General features: G+C 39.2%; 2 protein-coding genes across 2 annotated transcripts in view; one reads left to right on the forward strand and one right to left on the reverse strand.

Moving 5' to 3' along the window:
* The window catches only part of PPFIBP2 (PTPRF interacting protein, binding protein 2 (liprin beta 2)), a 70,441-nt gene extending 62,639 nt beyond the window's left edge, over positions 1–7,802 (forward strand). Inside the window, exons 18-28 of the mRNA XM_009870953.1 lie at positions 239–377; positions 1,020–1,148; positions 1,672–1,822; positions 1,978–2,089; positions 2,586–2,674; positions 2,821–2,943; positions 3,592–3,717; positions 4,533–4,721; positions 5,091–5,261; positions 7,093–7,158; positions 7,731–7,802. Of these exons, the coding sequence (XP_009869255.1) occupies positions 239–377; positions 1,020–1,148; positions 1,672–1,822; positions 1,978–2,089; positions 2,586–2,674; positions 2,821–2,943; positions 3,592–3,717; positions 4,533–4,721; positions 5,091–5,261; positions 7,093–7,158; positions 7,731–7,802 (1,367 nt within the window). The remainder of the gene's footprint in view (positions 1–238; positions 378–1,019; positions 1,149–1,671; positions 1,823–1,977; positions 2,090–2,585; positions 2,675–2,820; positions 2,944–3,591; positions 3,718–4,532; positions 4,722–5,090; positions 5,262–7,092; positions 7,159–7,730) is intronic.
* LOC104275101 (NADH-cytochrome b5 reductase 2) lies at positions 220–18,916 on the reverse strand (the record flags this gene model as incomplete). Its single annotated transcript, XM_009870954.1, has 8 exons — positions 220–328; positions 11,035–11,236; positions 12,933–13,032; positions 13,858–13,943; positions 14,487–14,570; positions 15,875–16,004; positions 17,046–17,152; positions 18,844–18,916. Coding segments are annotated over 7 exons (753 nt in total), but the record flags the coding sequence as incomplete, so codon positions are not given.
* Positions 18,917–19,450: the final 534 nt, after the last annotated feature.

Genomic DNA, 19,450 nt, shown 5'->3' on the forward strand with positions numbered 1-19,450 from the left:
TATTTAAAAACAAATGACTGAAATAATACTATTCTACCCACTGTTTTATTGCTTTCTTTTTTGTATCAAATGTACAGCTCCTCTTTTTTCACCTTCTGAGCATGTTTGGGTTTTAATACAAGACCAATTTTATAGATATGTTTACTTTTTTATTATGTTCTACATTTCAACATTTTTCTCCCACATAACAACTTTGTTACCAATTAGTATAAAATGTTTATTACTGTTCTTAATCCAGGAGAAACAGAGAACGTGGATGATGCAGTAGTCTCGGATGACCTTTCCCCTCTTTCTTCGGGAACAGATTCAGGTCCACAATCTCCGTTGTCTCCAGAAAACAGAAAGAGTCCAAAAGGGATCAGGAAAATCTGGGGAAAGTAAGGTCATTTATTTTTAATTCTCTGTCAAATCATTTCAGCTGAGAAGTAATTCAGTTCTCCACAAAAGCTGCAGTATCTATAAAGTAAGATTCAGAAAGAGGAGGGAAAGCAGCTCTGTGTGATTGTACAAGCGTGTCTCTATGTACCCCCAAGTGTAGAAAATGGATGGTGGCGATCGCAGCGTTGTGCTCTTGGAAGAAATAAGACACTGCTGTCATCTTAATGCTGATAATGTGTAATGCCAACAGGTTGCATTAGCTACGAACAACTAAATAATACTGTTTGTTACAGAATGCATCAAGTGAAAAAATGAGAGAAAACAGAAGAACCAAAAAGCAGGGGGCCTGAGTTTTGCTGTGTTAACTTTAGGTACTTCAGGACAGCAGCCAGTCACAAGTCTGGCCTCCAGTGTGGATTATTAACTGGGCTGAAGGTGTACAGCTGCTCTGCAGAGCTTTCTCTTCCCTCAGAGTTGGGTGTAGACAGCATTTGCCTGGAATTTCCTTCAGCTACTCCTTGAATTCGATGTTTGCGGGAAGATTACAGGAAGATTAATACAGGTTCTAGCTGTCACTATATCAAATGAGTGTTCTCTGTTTTAAAGCTAATAGTTCTGTTGTGGCCCTCTTGTCTTGAAAGAATAAGAAGAACTCAGTCAGGTAACTTCCCTGCAGACGACCTGGGTTTGGCAGAGTTCCGAAGAGGCGGTCTCCGTGCAACAGCAGGACCTCGATTGTCCAGATCAAAGGACAACAAAGGCCAGAAAAGGTAATGGTTCTTTCTTTACCTTGCACATCAGATTGTGGTAGTTAAACATGCTGAACAGCCAAACTCTCCTCTTCTGAAATACATTTTTCCCAGTGTACTTCATTACATGTGGAAATCCACAACTGGAAAGAATTTCCGTGATAGGAACCATATCTGAAGTAGCTCCCCTGTGTGCACTGCTTCAGATGCAGCTCGCAGCATTAGCTGTTTGCAGGGAGTGTCAAAAATTTCACTTGGTTAAAGAACAAGAATACCTATCTCCCCTGGAGATACCTGCAGTTCCCTTTTTTCTCTTTTCAAATAGAAAAAGGGATATTCTTAATCACCCTCCCAGCCCCTGTTTGCAGGTTGGGGCTCTGGACAGCCCCATTACCAGCACGCCTGTATTTTACTATGGCACAGAGCAAAGCACATGAACAGACCCACTGTAGTACTGCCTCTGGCACATGACAAGTTTTTAGAGAATAACCAGAGTTCTTCCCTTTTAAGATTTTTTTTTTCAAACTTTTCTTGTACTTTTCAGTGACTACAATGCTCCATTTGCTCAGTGGAGCACTGAAAGAGTTTGTAACTGGCTTGAGGACTTTGGTCTTGGCCAGTACGTCATTTTTGCCCGGCAGTGGGTGACTTCAGGCCATACACTGTTAACTGCGACACCTCAGGACATGGAAAAGGTAATAATCTCTAACTGTTTCTCACAAGCAACCACACATGTTGAATATGTAGGCCCCTTCAAACAACTGTCAGTTCTACATTCTGAAATAGCTAGTATCAATTTTTGTAGATACCTAATGAGAGAGAAACTATTAGTTAATGGTTATCTTTGCAGGAAATGGGAATAAAGCATCCACTGCACAGGAAGAAATTAGTTTTGGCCATTAAATCAATAAACACCAAACAAGATGAGAAGTCGGCGCAACTTGATCATATCTGGGTGACACGTAAGTGAACTGTCCTGGAATTGTTTGGAAAGGAAATTCTCCCACTGCTATGGATGGGCTGCCTGATGTATGCTTGTTTAAGCAGTTACCGAGTATCTTTTTAAAAGCACTGAGGTTCATGTGAGTAGAATGAGGGGTTTTATGGTGTTCTGGACATCTAAATACACAGCTGTACTGTGTGATCTTCCAAGGGGAACTCTGGCATTCAGACTGCAGGGAAGTTGATGTGGGGAGCTCGGTCTAGCGAGAGCTGCCTTCTGCTGCAGAAAGCACGTGTTCAGTCACACACGCAGGTACAATATCACAGGCTGCGGCTGACAGAGCTGTTTGGTGGGAATTGCGTTTAGGGTTGTGGTCAGAGGCTGTCCTTTGGGAAGTGAATAGGTAGAACGAGCTACCCCAATGCCTCGGAAGCAGCCAGCCCAGACAGGAAGGGGAGAAGGACTTTGTTCTTTCTGATCTGGATGTGGGTACCCCAGTGTTGTTGTATCTGCAGGATGGCTTGATGATATTGGTTTACCTCAGTACAAAGACCAGTTCCATGAATCCAGAGTTGATGGGAGAATGTTGCAGTACTTAACTGTGGTAAGCTAAAATCCTTTTTGCTCAGTTTAACCAAGTTTAACTTCACAATGAGAAAATAATTTTACAATTTCTCCTTGAATGTGAGCAGTTTAAAGATTTTTTTTTCAAGGTGGAAACTGTGCCAGTAGTAACTGTCTCTTTTACAGAATGACCTGCTCTTTCTGAAAGTCACCAGCCAGTTGCATCACTTGAGTATTAAATGTGCCATTCATGTGCTGCATGTCAACGGTTTTAACCCCCACTGCCTGCGCAGGAGACCAGTTGAAGAGGTAAAAGAATGTTTAAATAAATTAATTTAAACAAGCATCGACTACCAGATTCCAGCCACAGGGGACAGAAAGTTTGCAGTGCACAGTGATACAACTGAATGACTGCTAGCAGGGAGCTGTGGCTTTCCAGCTCTGGAATGCAATGTGTACTCACTGATGATAAAAATCTGCTCAGTCCTTAAGTGAATTTCATGCACTTCTCTTTAAAAAATATTTCCTTAGTTTAAAGAAGTTCAATCAACTTCCAGTAAAATAATTTGGAATGTTCTTTCTTTGCGTCTCATAATTTTTAATCCTCAAGGACAGTTTTTGCCTTACCCAGTCAGCATAGCTTATTGCCTTTGTATTAACGACTGAAAATAATACTGTTGTCAAAATGCTCCCTTTTTAACACCTAGCACCTATAATCTCTACTGTACTACTTGATGTGATATATGTGGGGTTTTATCTGTACTAGACTATGCCATCCTATCAAAGGATGTTTGAAAAAGCCTTCAACAGAAACAGTATCTTTAGACTCTGGGAAAAATACTACTCTTTGAGTAAGCGGAGGGGACAGTGTTGTTACCTGAACTGCAGTTACATATTGTAAACATGCAGTGACAATACAGGCTATAGTGTCACCATCTTTTCTGGTCACTTCCACAGAATAACATTTCGCCTTCTGAAGTAGTTCAGTGGTCCAATCACAGAGTGATGGAATGGCTCAGATCAGTTGATCTGGCAGAATATGCACCAAACCTTCGAGGAAGTGGAGTGCACGGTGGCCTGATCGTAAGAATTGTTTTAACATTTTACTGCGGATCTACTGAAAAGTGACAGACTGCAATATAAAATGTCTTTTATCTGGTGTTTGTTTGTCAAGCAGGAGGAAACAAACACATCTGCAATACAACAGTATGATCAGACCTTCTAAATCACCTCTTTATCTGATCCATGCATCTTAATTTTTACAAAGGAAAACTAAAATAAAAAAGGAGCTGCTAAAACATTTTTTATAATCAAAGCTGAGCTCTGTGTGAATGTTTAGCAGCATTACATGAAAATCCCCCAAACCAAACTGTACTGTGGCAAAGTTATTTTTTGGTAAGGCATCACTGAGTGGGTTTTTTGAGTGGTTTTAATAGAATTCTGAGCCACGGTAAATAACTGTCCTGAAGTTGCAGCAGTCTTGCCAGCAATCAGGAATGACATTTTTTTAATTCAGAACATCCAGCTTAGTAAAATCAGAGTTCTGAAATGCCGTTATTCTAGTGCTGTAGGATTTTTGCCAAAATGCAATAGAAAAAATTGTGCTAAGTTTATAGTCTCAGCATAGAGCAGAAAATTCTGAAAATAAACTTGTTCAATCCAAACAAATATAAGGTTTGATGATAAATACATACTTGCCTTATCATGCCCTACACATTTCTTAGTGCCTACTTATATCCAGTTCAAACCCTACTGAATATTGCACGTGAGTTTTAAAAGGTCTAATATAGATAGATAGCTTAGAGTGAGAAATTCCTCTGGTACGTAGTGTAATCATTTACTATCGCAAATATTTAACCATATAAAAAAACTTCAAATATTCTGCCATGTTTCAATAGATCCTTGAACCTCGCTTCAATGGTGACACACTGGCAATGCTGCTGAATATTCCACCTCAAAAGACCCTACTGCGGCGCCACCTCACAACCAATTTCAACGTATTAATTGGACCAGAGACACAACAAGAAAAAAGAGAAATAACTGAGTCAGCAGCATACACACCTCTGACCACCACTGCCAAAGTTCGGGTATGTGCTGCTTTCAAAAAGGAGCTATTTCAGACTTCCTCTCCCGTCTTCTAAAGAAACTAAGGGACAAACATGGGCAGGGCAAGGTGACTTCTCTTGTTATATTTTCCTTAATTCTAGATACCAAAGCATTTGTTTCCTATCTGTTCAAATCTGCTTCTGAAATAGCATGCAATCACTTCTGTCTTTTCTTAGAAGCAATACCATCTAAAAATATTTAACATCAAATATAACTCCCAATTTGGAAACAATTACCTTTTAGTTCAGAATCTATGTACTTGAAGGACCAGGGTATTGCAGTAAATCAAAAAAGAGAACATCATGAATGTTTATTTTTCGTGCTCAAAAATTGTTGTCTTCTTATTTCAGCCAAAGAAACTTGGATTTTCACATTTTGGGAACTTAAGAAAAAAGAAATTTGATGAATCAACCGACTACATTTGTCCTGTGGATACAAACCCAGCTGCCACAAATGGTTCCCTGAAAAACTATGGTGGATACAAAGGACTTAGTCCGTTCACTGATAAGGAACTGGATCAGGTGGGACAGACAGACTGACGCCATTCTCATCTCATCCTCTCCATGCATTCCAAAGCTTGCAAATAACCAAACGTTAGCATATAACAAAGTATTTGCTACATCTGCATGAACTTATTGAGAAAGTATTGACGTATGGACACTGGGAAGAGTTCTGTACTAAGAATGTCAGATTAATTTTTTAAATCAGCATCATAAACTCATCCATCTTCAAGCCCTTTTTCAGGACTATAACACCTTTACACTAGGAAGATTGATGCATTTTCACAATTAAGGTGGTGGTTGCAGTAAACGCAAATCTTTCATACTTCTAGCTTTCATTATCTTATTATAGCACACTACTTTTTTCATTTTATGGGTGGTTTTTAATGTAATAAATTTATGTGGATTAATTTGTACAAAGCTATCAAGTTATATATTAAAATACAACTGGATTGTATATTTTTAAACAGACATTAATCAAAGAATCCAACCGAATTTTTCTTTATGTACAGTGGGGAGTAGTTACGTTTAGCTGGTATATGTGAAAACAAACATCAGTAATAGACAAGATTATTAATAAACCAATAACTTAAATAATTCACTTTTGTTACACAGTAGTGAGCTTGTGAATGAAACGGTTGAGACATCATACAGACAAATGATGAAGACTAAAGCCCATCAAATTTTATTCAACTTTGATGCTGTGTAAAGGAATGTAAACCCTGAAAAATGGAGCTCCTGGAGGCTTGTGTGAACTTGGACTACTACACACACAAGCCAGACAGAGGCAGTTGGGGTAACCTGTCCTACCTCCGGTGACCTTGAGTGAGATAAAAACATTTTAAGCCTGATGAGAGAATGGTCACAAAATTGAAAAGACTAACTCTAAGTCATGTTTTTTCATTTGCATGATTTACTGCATCTAACATGTCATTCATGTTCATTACCTAACCATTCTCTTTTTCAATGTGCACCTTAGTAAAATGAAGCAGAATGATACCAAATCCTGCCTGGCATTTTGTGTGGGTGTCCACTTGCACAGTTAAGAGCGGCAAATGACTGCATTAAATGAGCCAAGAGCTTACGCTATCCGGTTGTTCAGGCATTACAACAATACTGGGGTTTTTTTTCTCTAGGAGCAAGGTCTTCAGTTAAGCATGACTTCTGAGTGTGTGGTCATGCAGTGAAATCATAATGCCCTAGAACTGATAACCTTGTTAAATAAGAACAGGTAGGACTGTAGCATGAAGGACTCTTCTCACCTGTGAAGGGAGACTGCCTGAAGTATAGTAGTGTTACTACTTCACTATCAGTGAAGCTTTTTTGTTTCTTTTCCCTTTGTTTCTTTTCCTTTTGTTTCTTCTTGGTTTTTTTTTGTTTCCTCTCGTTGCCACTCTTTTCGTTTCCTCCTTTTGTTTCCTTTCCTTCTGTTTCTCTTTCTTTCTTGTTGTTTCTTTTTGGTTTTTGTTTTCCTCTCGTTTCTCTCTTCGTTTCTCTCCGTTTCTCTCCGTTTCTCTCGTTTCTTTTTGGTTTTTCTTTTCCTCTTTGTTTCTCTTCGTTTCTTCCTTCTTGCTTCTTTTTGTTTCTTTTTGCTTTCTGCTTTTTTTTCCATGAATTACAGCTCGAGTTTCATGAAATCAATCTTTCTTTATTCAGGATTCACACTTCTGGCATTAAATGCATTTTTACATACCTTAGAGCATGGCAGCATTTTTGTTAATGTGCAGAAATAGAACTTTAAACTTATCACAACTTCATTTGTCTAGGCACAGATACCTTCCAAAGCTGCATGTAGCATGAATAAAATTGCACATACTGTCTGATTTGAACTAGTTCCTGAATGCTTTTACAGATGGAACATTCAGAAGGAACAGTAATGCAAATAGGGGCTCTTTCTCAAGGCATAAGCCAGCTGACGGTATGTACTAATTTCACTCTCCTTTTAAAGTCACAAATGTATTCAGCTAGAATTCATTGCAAGTTTCTCATTGAAGGTGTGTACTTGGTACACACCTCTTTATAGCCTGGTTGCATATTCACAGTCCAAAAAAAAAAAAAAATCCTGCTTCTTAAATTGCACTTAAAATCAAGTTTCATTTATGCCTATTTTTAAGTTTTTGTGAACCACCATCAAATGCCTGTCACAGCAAAGTCTAGCAAAGAGGTACTTGAAAATTTACATAAGCTAAAACTTCATGGAAAACAAACAACATCACCACTAATTCCTGACTCCATAGCAGCTAATTTATAAAAAAGAAGAATAGTTGACGGAAAGGTATAATGAAGAGTTCTGTAACATAGTTGTCACATGCCACACACAAAATCTCTGTGAGAATTTCCTCAAGCAAAAACAGTTCATTTAAAGCTACATTCAAGAAATCCTGTTAATTTTATGTGGCTCTGACCCCCTCTGTTGTGAATCTTTCTTACCTCCTTACAGTTGGATTTCTAACCGAGCATGCTTAGTCCTTTGCACCTTGTTCTTTTCAGACCATGCTAAGCCAAGATGAAATGCTGAATGACAGCAGATTTTTAACACCTACCTTCGAAGACTGGAGATGATGTTTCAGTGTGACCAAGAACACTAATCATACCTCATGCCTGTCCAGAGGGGTGGCCAGGAGACACTTGACACTGTGGTGCAGAAAGGCTTTAACCCCTTTTCTGCCAAGAAGACTTACCACATAGCATTTAATATTGTCAATGTAGTGACACATTACAGGTAACTCTCACCCACACTATTTTCCACATTACATAATGTGAAATAGGTGTTGAGAGAGAAGTGGTACTTGTATCCAGAGTCCGGAAAGCCAAGACTTGCAATATATTTCACCCTTTTATTAAGTCATCTTTTACCTGTTCTGTTTTGTAATTTTTTTATTTTTATAATTAGACCAGTAATGAGTCTTGCATTACAAGTTATTGTACTGTGTGGACTAATCAGAGCCACCTGACGGGGGCAGGTGAGTGCAGCAATGGCTCGCTAACTACTGCTGCAGTCTTGCCAGAGACTGTTTCCCATAAATGGATTATTAATCTCTCATCCCTTTCATTAGCATATGTCCTGTACTCTTTTTGTCTAAGTAAGTGCAGTGTTGAAAGGGAAGAATGGAACATACTACTATCCACCAAGCCCTTGCTTTTACCAGGAGGATGACAAGGTGGCATGTTCACAAATCTTTACCTAACTCAAAAAGATGCTGAACAGCTACAGCAGGAAATAAAACTGAGACTACCAGAAAAACTCTTGGATACTAAAGTCAGTGCTTCAGGTTACTTTTTTATCATGTGATTTTTACATGCATGCTAAGAAGTTTGCTATCAAGGAGAAATCACAAAATTTAACAGATGTAAAATATAACTTTAGGAACAGTGTTCACTGCACTCCATATGGTAAAAGTACAACAGAATTTCCAGCATGATCCATTTTGGTTTTAAATGAGTTCTTTAACTAGAGCTATGGAACAGGGTCTTTCTTGTACATTGACATTTGTCTGAAATGGCTATTACTGACACATATGTGCAAGCATCAGGATGCTGATAAGCCTTCTGAACAGTCAAAGTGGTTCAGAGAGTTTTCTGAGCCCCAAAACACAGTACTGGCTCTCAGGAAGACAGGGATGGGTAATAAGCTAATTTTCTTTCTGTAGTTACACCTAATTAAACACATGGCTGCAAAGAGCACCCAGGACTGGAGATTACAGTAGAAACACTTTTGTAACGTTTGCATGAGAACTGGTGATGTTGTAAATAATACTGCTCTTCACTTTCAGTTCTCTTCTCATTCCAGCTAGATACATTTTCACTGAATATTTTATTTAGCAATAGGAGACAACCATTACCGCTCTGTGACGTGTAAAACATGATTAAGGAGCATCAGGCAAGTACCCTAATAAAACAAATCTTGTTTCTTCAGAACACCTGACAAAACAGATCTGTTTACATGCTAATACAGCCTGAGGGCAGGCCACTCCCAGCCACAGCCCTCCCAAATGAAGGGGAATCTCCAGCACTGTCCAGAATAAACAGCAAGGGCTCCTCACAAGCTGTCACTTTTAAAGGCGGCCTAGTCTACTCCTCACTCCATGAGCCTCTCGTGACAGACCCTGCATTGTATGGTCAGGTCAGATGTTAAAAACTAAACACATGATTTTATTGTCCAAAATGCTAAAACCAAGGCTAAAACTATTTCAGTCACTGACTAATGAAACAATAATGGACAATCCAGAAGAATAAGAAGTCAGTCTACACACGAGCAAATTAAAAACGCTTGGTAAAAGCTATTAACTGTACCAGTCAAGTACATCTCCAATCCGGCACTGCAGTCAGTACTAGTGACCAGACCCTGTACTATGTGCATTTGAAATACTATGTCAGGTTATTAGCCAGCAGACTTACTACAGCACCACAGATAGGATAAGCTGCTCCAGCAGAGGCAGCCTTAATATCACTGGGATATTCCAAGCAGATTTCCAGCTTGCTTTTGATGATGTATTTATAAGTAAATGTGTTGTTGTGCTAATTAACTTGGCTGTGAATAGTCAATCTACAAAATTATTGGGTTTTTTAAAATATATATATAGTAAGAAATCCTAATTATCATAATACTGGCCTAAATGCTTATTTTTTCGACTGTTACAAATAAATTCTTAATGTTCCTCCATCTCTTGCTGACTGTGGAATGATTCTAACACGAATATGTGTATTTGATCTCTCATCAGGGACAGAATCACAGTCTGCACTTCTGTGGTTTTGCATTATTGCTACAAAGGCAACTGATGAACTATAAAACCCGTATGTCAATTTCTCACTAGTAAATTCTTTTTGTTTTGCTTTAGATGAATAAAAATATTTAGTAAACATATTCATTAGTATCTGAAGAAACAAGTCCCATGGCTGGGAATTTGTCAGACCCTAAAACAAATGTACTGTAAACTAATTCCTGGAAATTAACATGCAGTACTTCAAGCACTATAGACTAAGAATTAAATTCTTAGTGACAGAAACACCGAGACAAGGCATTAGCAGAACAGATGATCGACTCAGCATAACTAAACAATAGGAAGCAAGAAGCAAAGCAAATTTCTGAAACTTCCAAAATAGCAAGCACTACACTTAGAGAATAACATTCAAATAACGTAACATCACTGGATAGTTCTGTGTATGCAGCCCACAACCTCCACATATAGTTGGCAGTGATTTTTTAGCAAAAAAAAGATGGCATGAAGTTAGGTAATCCTCCTGAACACATTTCGCCCTAATAAGAATTTCTTTTACAATAATAAGCAATTTGCATGTTACCCAGATTCTGTTCTCATTTTCAATAGCAATAGTGCCTTCTTTCTTAGTCCCTGGTAAAGGGCTGTAAATCAGCATTAAAACAAACAAACAAAAAACCCACTACCCACTGTTCTTTGTACACTCCTTCCCCAGGATTCACTAAATGAATTACCTGTACAGCACTGTCAAATAATCCTAGTCCAGTTTTATAGCGCTCTCTCAAATTCCATACCCATCTTAACAAACAAGTGGTTTTATCTCTGTCCTACTTTGCCAATTAAACTATTTTTTTCCTCAGAATTAACATTTCATACTAACTTAAGAGGTAAGATTAAGTTACTTCAACACAATTCAAGATGAACTCTCACCTTCATATTAAAACATGCAAAGGTAACTATATTATAAACCACAGATATTAAGTTATATGGATAAAAATCACACACACCTCAAAAACCAAAACCGGGAATACTGCATAGTTACGTACCAGTTGTTCCTGTGGGAAAACGCACAGTACTTAGGACAAGGTATCAGATGACATCAGTGTTAATAAGAAAATGTACTGCTCTTGGGATAGCCAAGTTTGTCCAGGTTGGGCTGGCACGCAAACTGAATCATAGCGGGGGGTCCACACATAAGAATGAGCGTTTCGCTCCTGGGAGGAGGAAGGTGGGTTTTAATCATGTCTGCAGTGACAAAGCCAGAACCGTACTTCCAATCTGAAACAAAGAATTACAGTATTAATTTGAATCTCTGTACAGTCTGAAGCCTTCTTAAGTTGCGTCTGTTGTACTCACAAAGTGCTTGAAGAACCAGCACAGTTATGCCACTGCAAGCCAGGAGAGGGGTAAATCTCTCACTGAGCTCAAATCTAGTGGTCCCCTTCGATAGGGACAACAAGCATGTGGATAACAAGGATCTGGTTGACAATACATAAAATTCTGTGAATAAATGATAGATTTAAAAGAAATTAGATTATAGGAATCAACAGAAAGACTAAATCAGCTTTTCCTTTGAAGAGAGTTCACCTAGGGGCAGTTGTGCAGGGAGAGGAGGCACTGAGACCTGTGCCATCAAACACATGTTAAAAAAAATCATGGGGTGACAAAGTTTGGTGATGACAAAAGTTTTGCCATGTAGTTAAGTGATAAGTTAAAAAAAAAAAAAAAGGAAAGACATACTAAATGATTTCAAATAGTAATATTGAATGAGTCTGTGACTTAAAGCAAGCCAAACAGGAAAACCAATCCTGCTTTCATAGATTGGGGTGATGAAAACAGCAGCAGTCAAAAGGCATGTGAAATGTTAAGTATCAGGAAAGGAAGAGGGCACACCGTGCCGAAGTAAAAATACAGTTTGCCTGCATCTTGACTACCGGTGTTCAGTTCTGATCTGCTCAGCTCAGAAAAGGGACACATTCCAAGCTGGGAAACATTAAGAGAACCAGGCCGAGCAAAGGTACATAATCACTGCTACGTGGGGGAGCCCAGCAGTCTTCAGTATAGAGAAGATGGGACAGCAGGGGTGATTGATAGATGTCTGTAAAATCAGTAACACGACGGCACCTATTCACGCTCTCTTTCAACACAAGAATTAAGAGGCATATGCAAACCAGAAGTCATTCTTCACAGAAAAGTGCTAATTCTACAGAACCACTAACAGACTGCAAAAAACCTCATACGAGCTGTAAAGGCAACACTAATTTCTTATAAAAGTAGTCCACTGGGGGCTGTTATATCTGGAGAGACACATTTGGCTCAGAACGGAGAACAGCAGAAGAGTATCAAGACCTGCTGATTACTCTTCTCTGGCCATCTACTGTTCCTGTCAACAGATACAGAACTTTGATCTGTCTCATTTTGGCTTTTACATCTGTTAAATAAAAGCTTACATCACCTGGAATATCAACAAAGATAAATACTCAAGTTTCAAAGGAGATTGAGTAGAGTTCAGCCTCTGCCGCCATTTAGTTAATGCCTCAATCTATACATGTGGCAGCTCTGTTTTACAGAATCTAATCTAAAGTTGCTGCAAAACAAAGATGTGCATGTACTATTTGCAGGCATTAAGCAATTTAATGCCAACAAAATGCTAACATAACCTGATTAAGGAGACAGCCCAAAACAGCTGTAACTTTTGCTCACAAGTCCCCCAAACTGGCCACTGAGCAACGTGTCTGACCCAACCAAAGTTAATTACTAGTTCACACTTTCTAAGGCCCACCAGGCACAGACCACGTTCCAAAGTAGGTGTTGTGGTAAGGCTTGTTTCCAAGAGGTTGCAGGGCTCTTTGTTGTTTAAAAGTTTAAGACAAGAAGACTTGATATTACACTAATGGCCCCTTGAACAAAAGTGAAACTTGGACTGTTGTACTACAACGAGCAAAGGCATTTCCAGTGTGTAGCAGCAGCCTACCTTGTGGAGGTCTGTCCAGCGTATACCAAAGCGTGAACTGATCAGGATGCCTCTTGGCAATGTCTTCTAGCTCAGCTCTCAGTAATATATCCTTTTCTGTCTGCAAAATGAGACTGCTGTTTAGCTCCTAACCATCTCAGGATGCCCTCTAATGCGAGCTCATCTGGCATTCAACAAGACAAATGCAATGATAACTCATTCAAACCAAGAAGTGATTTTTTTCCTCCCTTTACATGACAGCTATTATCATTACAGGCTTCTCTGAATTTAGATTAAGAACAACAACCTATGAGACTTAATAACCACCTAAACATTGTCTTAAAGATGGCAATTTGAACAACTTTTTAATCTAAGCTAAAATCACAGTTAGCCAAACTTGTTTCTGACCCTGGCAAGTATGGCCCAGTACCAGCATGCTGAAGGTTAACTGTAGAAACAGATTAATGGAACAAAGCCATGTTTCCTTGAAATCAGTGAAGGCATAAAATGAGTAGAGAGATCAGAATCTGCTCATACTATTTATTCCCTAACATAGGAAATCAGAGAGTACAAGTGAAACTATGGGGAGCCACCTTCAAAGCAAATACAAGATGATCTTAGGAACTACAGTAGCACCACACAAGTATTTATAAAAGGCCTCATGGATAATTTTTTTTATTCAGTTTCTCCTTAAATCCTTTTAACCCAAGTCTATATGAAGAGCTTACATAAGTACCTTTTCCTGCTCCTCCATGTACTCATCATCTTAGATATTTTCTCCTGAAGAGTTGGGTGAAAATAAAAACCCAAAGACACTGGAAGAGTATGAAAAATGCAGAGCAGTATTTTCTCCAGTTGTCAGTGTCCCAGCAGTTTAAAAAGCTCCGAGACCAGGAAAAAAAATACACCATTAAAAAATGACAAACAGATGAATCCATATACTCACCTGATTAGCAAAAAGAAGGTAACATTTTGTGGAGTCCTTAGGATTGCTTGTGATACAACGAATCAGCTGCAACATAGGAGTTATTCCTGTTAAAAAACAAAGTGGTTAAAAAAAAAGGGTATTTCTTTCTACACCTGCAGATTCAGTACTAATGCTGCCTTCCTTCAGTCTTCAGTGGAAGTTTAGTTTGCACAGGGCTACACACCTCTGATTTTCTAACCATGACAAATACAGAGGATGAGGGTTTCTATTACTAAAACTAATTTCAAAACAAAAACTAGATGACAATATTTGTATCTGGGGATTTCCTCTTCATTATTCTCTATCCTATACGGTAATTTTACCCTCAAGACATTCTCCTAAAATATTTTTTGTCAGTGAGACTGAAGCTCAGGAAGATTAAGTGGCTTCTCTGAGGTCACATGGTAAATCCAGATTCAAACTCTGAAGTTGCTAGCTCCCAGGACTGAACTCAAGCCACTGGAAAGCTTCATTGTTGCCAAACCCTTGCTAAAAGACATGCAGGTGCAAGTGCTCTGTTGCTAAAACACAGTGTTTGAAATTCCTCACACATATCCATAAAGATGTCTTTGTTCTCTAGATGTCCCCTATGATGAAAATAGTTTTACCTGTTCCTCCAGCTATCATCCCAAGATGCTTTGCAAACTTCTTCTCTGCTTCAGACTTCTTATGAGGCTTGATAAGAAAGGTACCTAGGAGAAATATTCAGAACCTGTAGGTACCTAGCTTTGAACAACTGATTTACTCTTTTCCCGCTCTCCAACATCATTTACAGAAGAACTCGAGGATTTCCACAGCACTGCCTAGAACACAACTTGGCAACTGTGAATGTTTGTGGTAGCTAAAGGTAACTACAGCCCCTACTAGAAAGAAACGGGTTATTTAGACCATCCTCATCATCCTCGCTTGTACCATGGATCTAGCCATTTGTGTGTCCCCACATTCGACGAAGCTGTAATTAAACCAGCATCAGGCAAGAACCCCTGCAACAATTAGAATCCAAAATGTTGGAGTTTTATCAAGTACTTTTATCAAGTACTTTATTATTGTAATTCATTTCCAGTTAATGAGAAGCCCATGACACTTGGTCAGCTGGATACCTTCTAGTATCCTGTGATGAGAAGATCTTGCCAATTTCTGCCATTGCTTCAGCACTGTCACAAAACCAGGCAGTTTATCGTTATCACCAAGGACCAAGTGAAGTGAAAAGCTTATAAAAAGTATCTTATATGAAAAGTACCTGTCATATTGCAATCACCTTTTAAAGAAATCTATAACTAGTACCAAGCCTTCCTAGCTACCACTCTTTAGAGCAGCCAAAGCAGAGCAGCAAGGAACATTTGTAAAACATGCATCCCTTGTTTCCTCTGAGATATAACAGATTCATTGGCATGTTACTCATCATAAATGGTCAGGATCCAAAGAAACGCTGAGCCCTTATCCCCCTGAAGTAGGAGTTAAGTGCACAGTCCCTCTCCATTAAGATCAAACCAAAATCTTTCACTTGCATCTCTGAAAGAGGATTACTTCTCTGAACTTATTTTCCCCCAGTCGATTCAGACCTGGTTTAATCATGAAATGAAGCTGGCTCTCAGCCAGATTATTCAGGAACAACACTGAGATTCAGAGAACATTTTAGGCCACAACATCCGTTTATTAAGAAACATCTGGAACATCTCCATATGTATAGCTGAGGTACTATTTCCAGCACAGCCTTCTCAGTAATACAATGTGACAGTGATTTTCTTAAATTGTACTATATTGTCCCAGAAGTGAGAAAACAACCAGCTATTCCTCACACAAACTAAACACAAAGTCCACTTTCCCACCATATCAACTCTGATGGGCTCTTAGTCAAGATCAGGACAGGTGGATTTTTTTCTTTTCCACTTTTTAAAAAGGATTCTCTCCAAAGTTGTCAAGTTTTACAAAACACCTCTGAAAATAACCAGTACAAGTTCCTCTGTTTTGCTCTCCCATATTCATGGCACAGTACCTGCCCCCTTGTAGACAAGGAGTCCATTTGGCCCTCTGAAGTCCATGGTATCTCCAATCTTCATGTCATTTAGGTACTGGGACATCTTTCCACCTTCTGGAAACTTGGGATTCACATCTTTGTGGTAGACCTGTAAAAACAATAATTCGTATGATATCAAGCACAAGCTTTCCTGCAGACAGCATTACAAGCTGTGCAACGCAACACTGCAGATCTGAAGTACAGCATCTAAGAAAGTAATTGAGACAATCCTTTGCTCTCAAGTTGTCTGCTGTGGCCTGCAACAGGAAGCAGCCAAAGGTAGCAAAATGCTCTATTGTGCACATGTCCCTGGGCTCCCTGCTAAGAGCCACACTCACAGGAACAGGTGGCGGGCAGATTATTATGCCAGCAAGAACGTTATGTCACCCCATTTTTGTAATTGCTCCTTCTGAAAATAGCACTGCTGCATCTTTTTAGGACTTTCCCAGAGACCTGAGCCACATGATAGATTTTTCACCTTTCAAAGCATGTAAGTATCGAGCAGTTAATGTGTACTTGTAACATGAAGAAGAGTGTGCAAAAAAAGCCCAGGTTTTTGCTTAACGACAGACTCTATCATAGAAAAGGATTAGAAAATCCGGAAGTCCTGCAATCAAATCGCCCTGCATTCCCTAGCTTAAAAGGTTTCCCTTGTTTCTCTACATGGTATTTGCTTAACCAATAAACCCATTAGCACAACTTCTGACATTTACAGACATGTAACAGCAATCTCTGTAGGGTCACCAAAGATAGCAGGTCTTACTGACTTGTTTTCTACTTACAGCTATTAGCAGTAAGTACCAGTAGCAGCATGAACAGCTTCAAGAAGAGTGATCAGTACTTGAGAGTTGGCAATTTATGGTTTTTTTTTAAAAAAAAAAGGTTAAAAAAACCTATGGAAGTTCATGCATGACTGCCAAGGAAGCAATTGCCTTCTCCATCTATCCTACCTCTGCTCTCTCCCAAGGACATACAGCAGATACACAGAATACAACTTACTATTCAAGAATAATGTGAAATGAGTTGTTTGCCAAGCAGTCATCCTATTCAAAAGAAGATCAATCAAAAAAACTCTGTATTTTACTAAAATTAGGTACTTTCCTTCCTTCCAGTTAGCAATTTATCTATATTAAAAGAAACCAAAATTTACCTTTACAATTAAATCAACATAACCTTTTGTCTCATCACTGGAAACTGGGGTATAGGCTCGAATCACCAGATTACCACCGATTTTTGCAGAGAGGTAAACATGCTGGCCTAGGGAGAAATAATTACAGTCTGATTATTTATTTTTTCATCTCATTTCAAACTTTTATGAGGCCTGAAGGCCAAGAGAAGAGAGAAAAGCAGGTGTCATAACCTGTTAAACACAAGCAATGATGTAGGAAAATCTTTACCACATAAACACTGCATAAAACACCTAGTCTCTTCTTTTTTCAGTAAGAGTTTCTGGAGCGCAGCATAACCAAGGAGAACCAATACATTACAGAATCAAGGATAAGATATGAGGAAAGTAAAAACGTTTTAGTGAAATACTGATATAGATTGCTGCTCATTCTCAAATGTTCTCGGTATTTTGGGTTCTGGTGTTCTCATATTCATTAATGATGTGGAAGTAAGGATACAACAGTTCATGTAGGCAAAGAAATAAGTATTAGGGTTTAATAACAGCAGTCTCTCAGAGCAAACTGCCCAGAGATTCTGCATTAAGACATCAAGAACAAAGCCTTGGACTATATTCCTTCTCCATAACGCTGTGGTTTCCACAGCACTGGGCACTGCTATCCCCAGAGAGCTCTTTGCCCAACCTAATGGTCCAGGAGGCATACTCCAAGAGGCATCTATTTCTTTCTGCTAATTAAAAGAACTGAAACACCTTGCCCAAGAGTAATCTCCTCATCCAGACAGCACTAATCTAGTATTGTATGGGAAAACAAAAAGCAGGAAAGGTGCTCGCAGAAAACACCTTCTTTTTTAGCAAAATAATCCTGGTAAAAAGCAGAAGGCAGGATTCTCCCAAGAACTAATTTGACCCATACAATTTCAAGATCCTATTCCTAAATTCTTAAGAATAAAGCCTGGATGAACATAAACACTGCAGGATACATCTCAGTCTATCATTTGCCTAGTTAATGTGGACAGTTCAACTACACTTTCCCACACAAACCAGAACAGCACGTGGAGAGCCTGCTGTCCTTGACAGGCAGTATGCAAGAAGGACAGTGCTCACAGCATGGAATGGGAAAGACCCTGACACTTGCCATACAGTACAGGGAACTGCGCAACAGCACAGAACAAACAGGGCTACCTCTGCCACACCTGCAGATCAGAGAAGAGAGTCTGTTCCCTGCACAGATTGCCGTTAATTCAAGGTACAATGTCATCACCATTGCAGGATCAAGGAAAGACAACTGTGCCAATTCTAGCCTGAAATGAACTTTGTGCTACAGAAAGCAAGACAAAGTTGTACACACATGTATGTAAAGCAAAGGTAAGCGCACACACAGAAAAGGCTCTGAGTATTTCAGCATCTCTACCATACAGAGGTTGTATCTGCCCCTTTGTTCTGCACAGAACAGTTACAAGTTTCCCAGGCAGAAGAGTTGTTCTCTTTCTCATTTGTGACTGTATTCACCAAAAGCATGAGGGAAGTTCACAGTAATAAACTGAAGGCACCAGAAAGTAGAATGCAAATAAGAAACATGAAAAAGCTTTGACAGATACCATTCTTGCTTATATCGTGACCAGTGACAAATTCCATCAGACTCGGTTCAGTTTCACTGATCTTGTTCTAAACAACACACAGTTTAACACAAGCAAAACAAAGCCCACACAACAGATCAGAAACACAACCCTTCAGGAAATCTGACATTTCCCTTTGACACAGCTTTAAACTCCTTGTTTTACCAAGCCTTAAATTACCAATCAGAAGTGTTTTCAGTGCTTACCCACAGGTAATCCTAATATATGATCTGGTGAAGGTAGCCCAAATCGGAATTTCTTAGTATCATGACTTATTTCCTAAAAAAACAAACAAAATCAGAACAAGGCCAACACCACCATCGCTTTGAATTTCAAACCCTATTCAACACGACATGCTTTAGTAAGCCTGTTCTTTGTTAGCATGCAAGCCAAACGCTAGGAGGGGAAGCAGTAACCGCTTTGAAAAATAAACTTGAAACACAAGTTTTCTAAGTCCTTTCCTCTTTAATTCCACAAGGAGTGACTTCTGCTGTCTGTACAATCCCTACAGCAACTTTACACAAAGAAAATCTGGAAACTCTCTATTGCCCAAGGCCAATTTCATAGTTTGTGGTCAAAGATCACGCAGGACATGACGTGCAGAAGCATGGGCTGATGGAAACCTGCTGGACAGAAACCAAGGCAGAAATACAGCTCTAAACCAGGACTTCAGCGTGCGAAAAATTGACTTTACCCTTCTCTTGAAACAACTGTAACGCCGCAGCATGGGCATAAATGCTCTTGAGAACCCTGCACCCAGGGCTCTGCACTTCTCTGGCCACCAGGCTGGGGCAACTCAGGCAGAACCGCCCC

This window comes from Apaloderma vittatum, unplaced genomic scaffold (assembly GCF_000703405.1).
Source record: "Apaloderma vittatum isolate BGI_N311 unplaced genomic scaffold, ASM70340v1 scaffold18256, whole genome shotgun sequence".
Taxonomy (NCBI): domain Eukaryota; kingdom Metazoa; phylum Chordata; class Aves; order Trogoniformes; family Trogonidae; genus Apaloderma; species Apaloderma vittatum.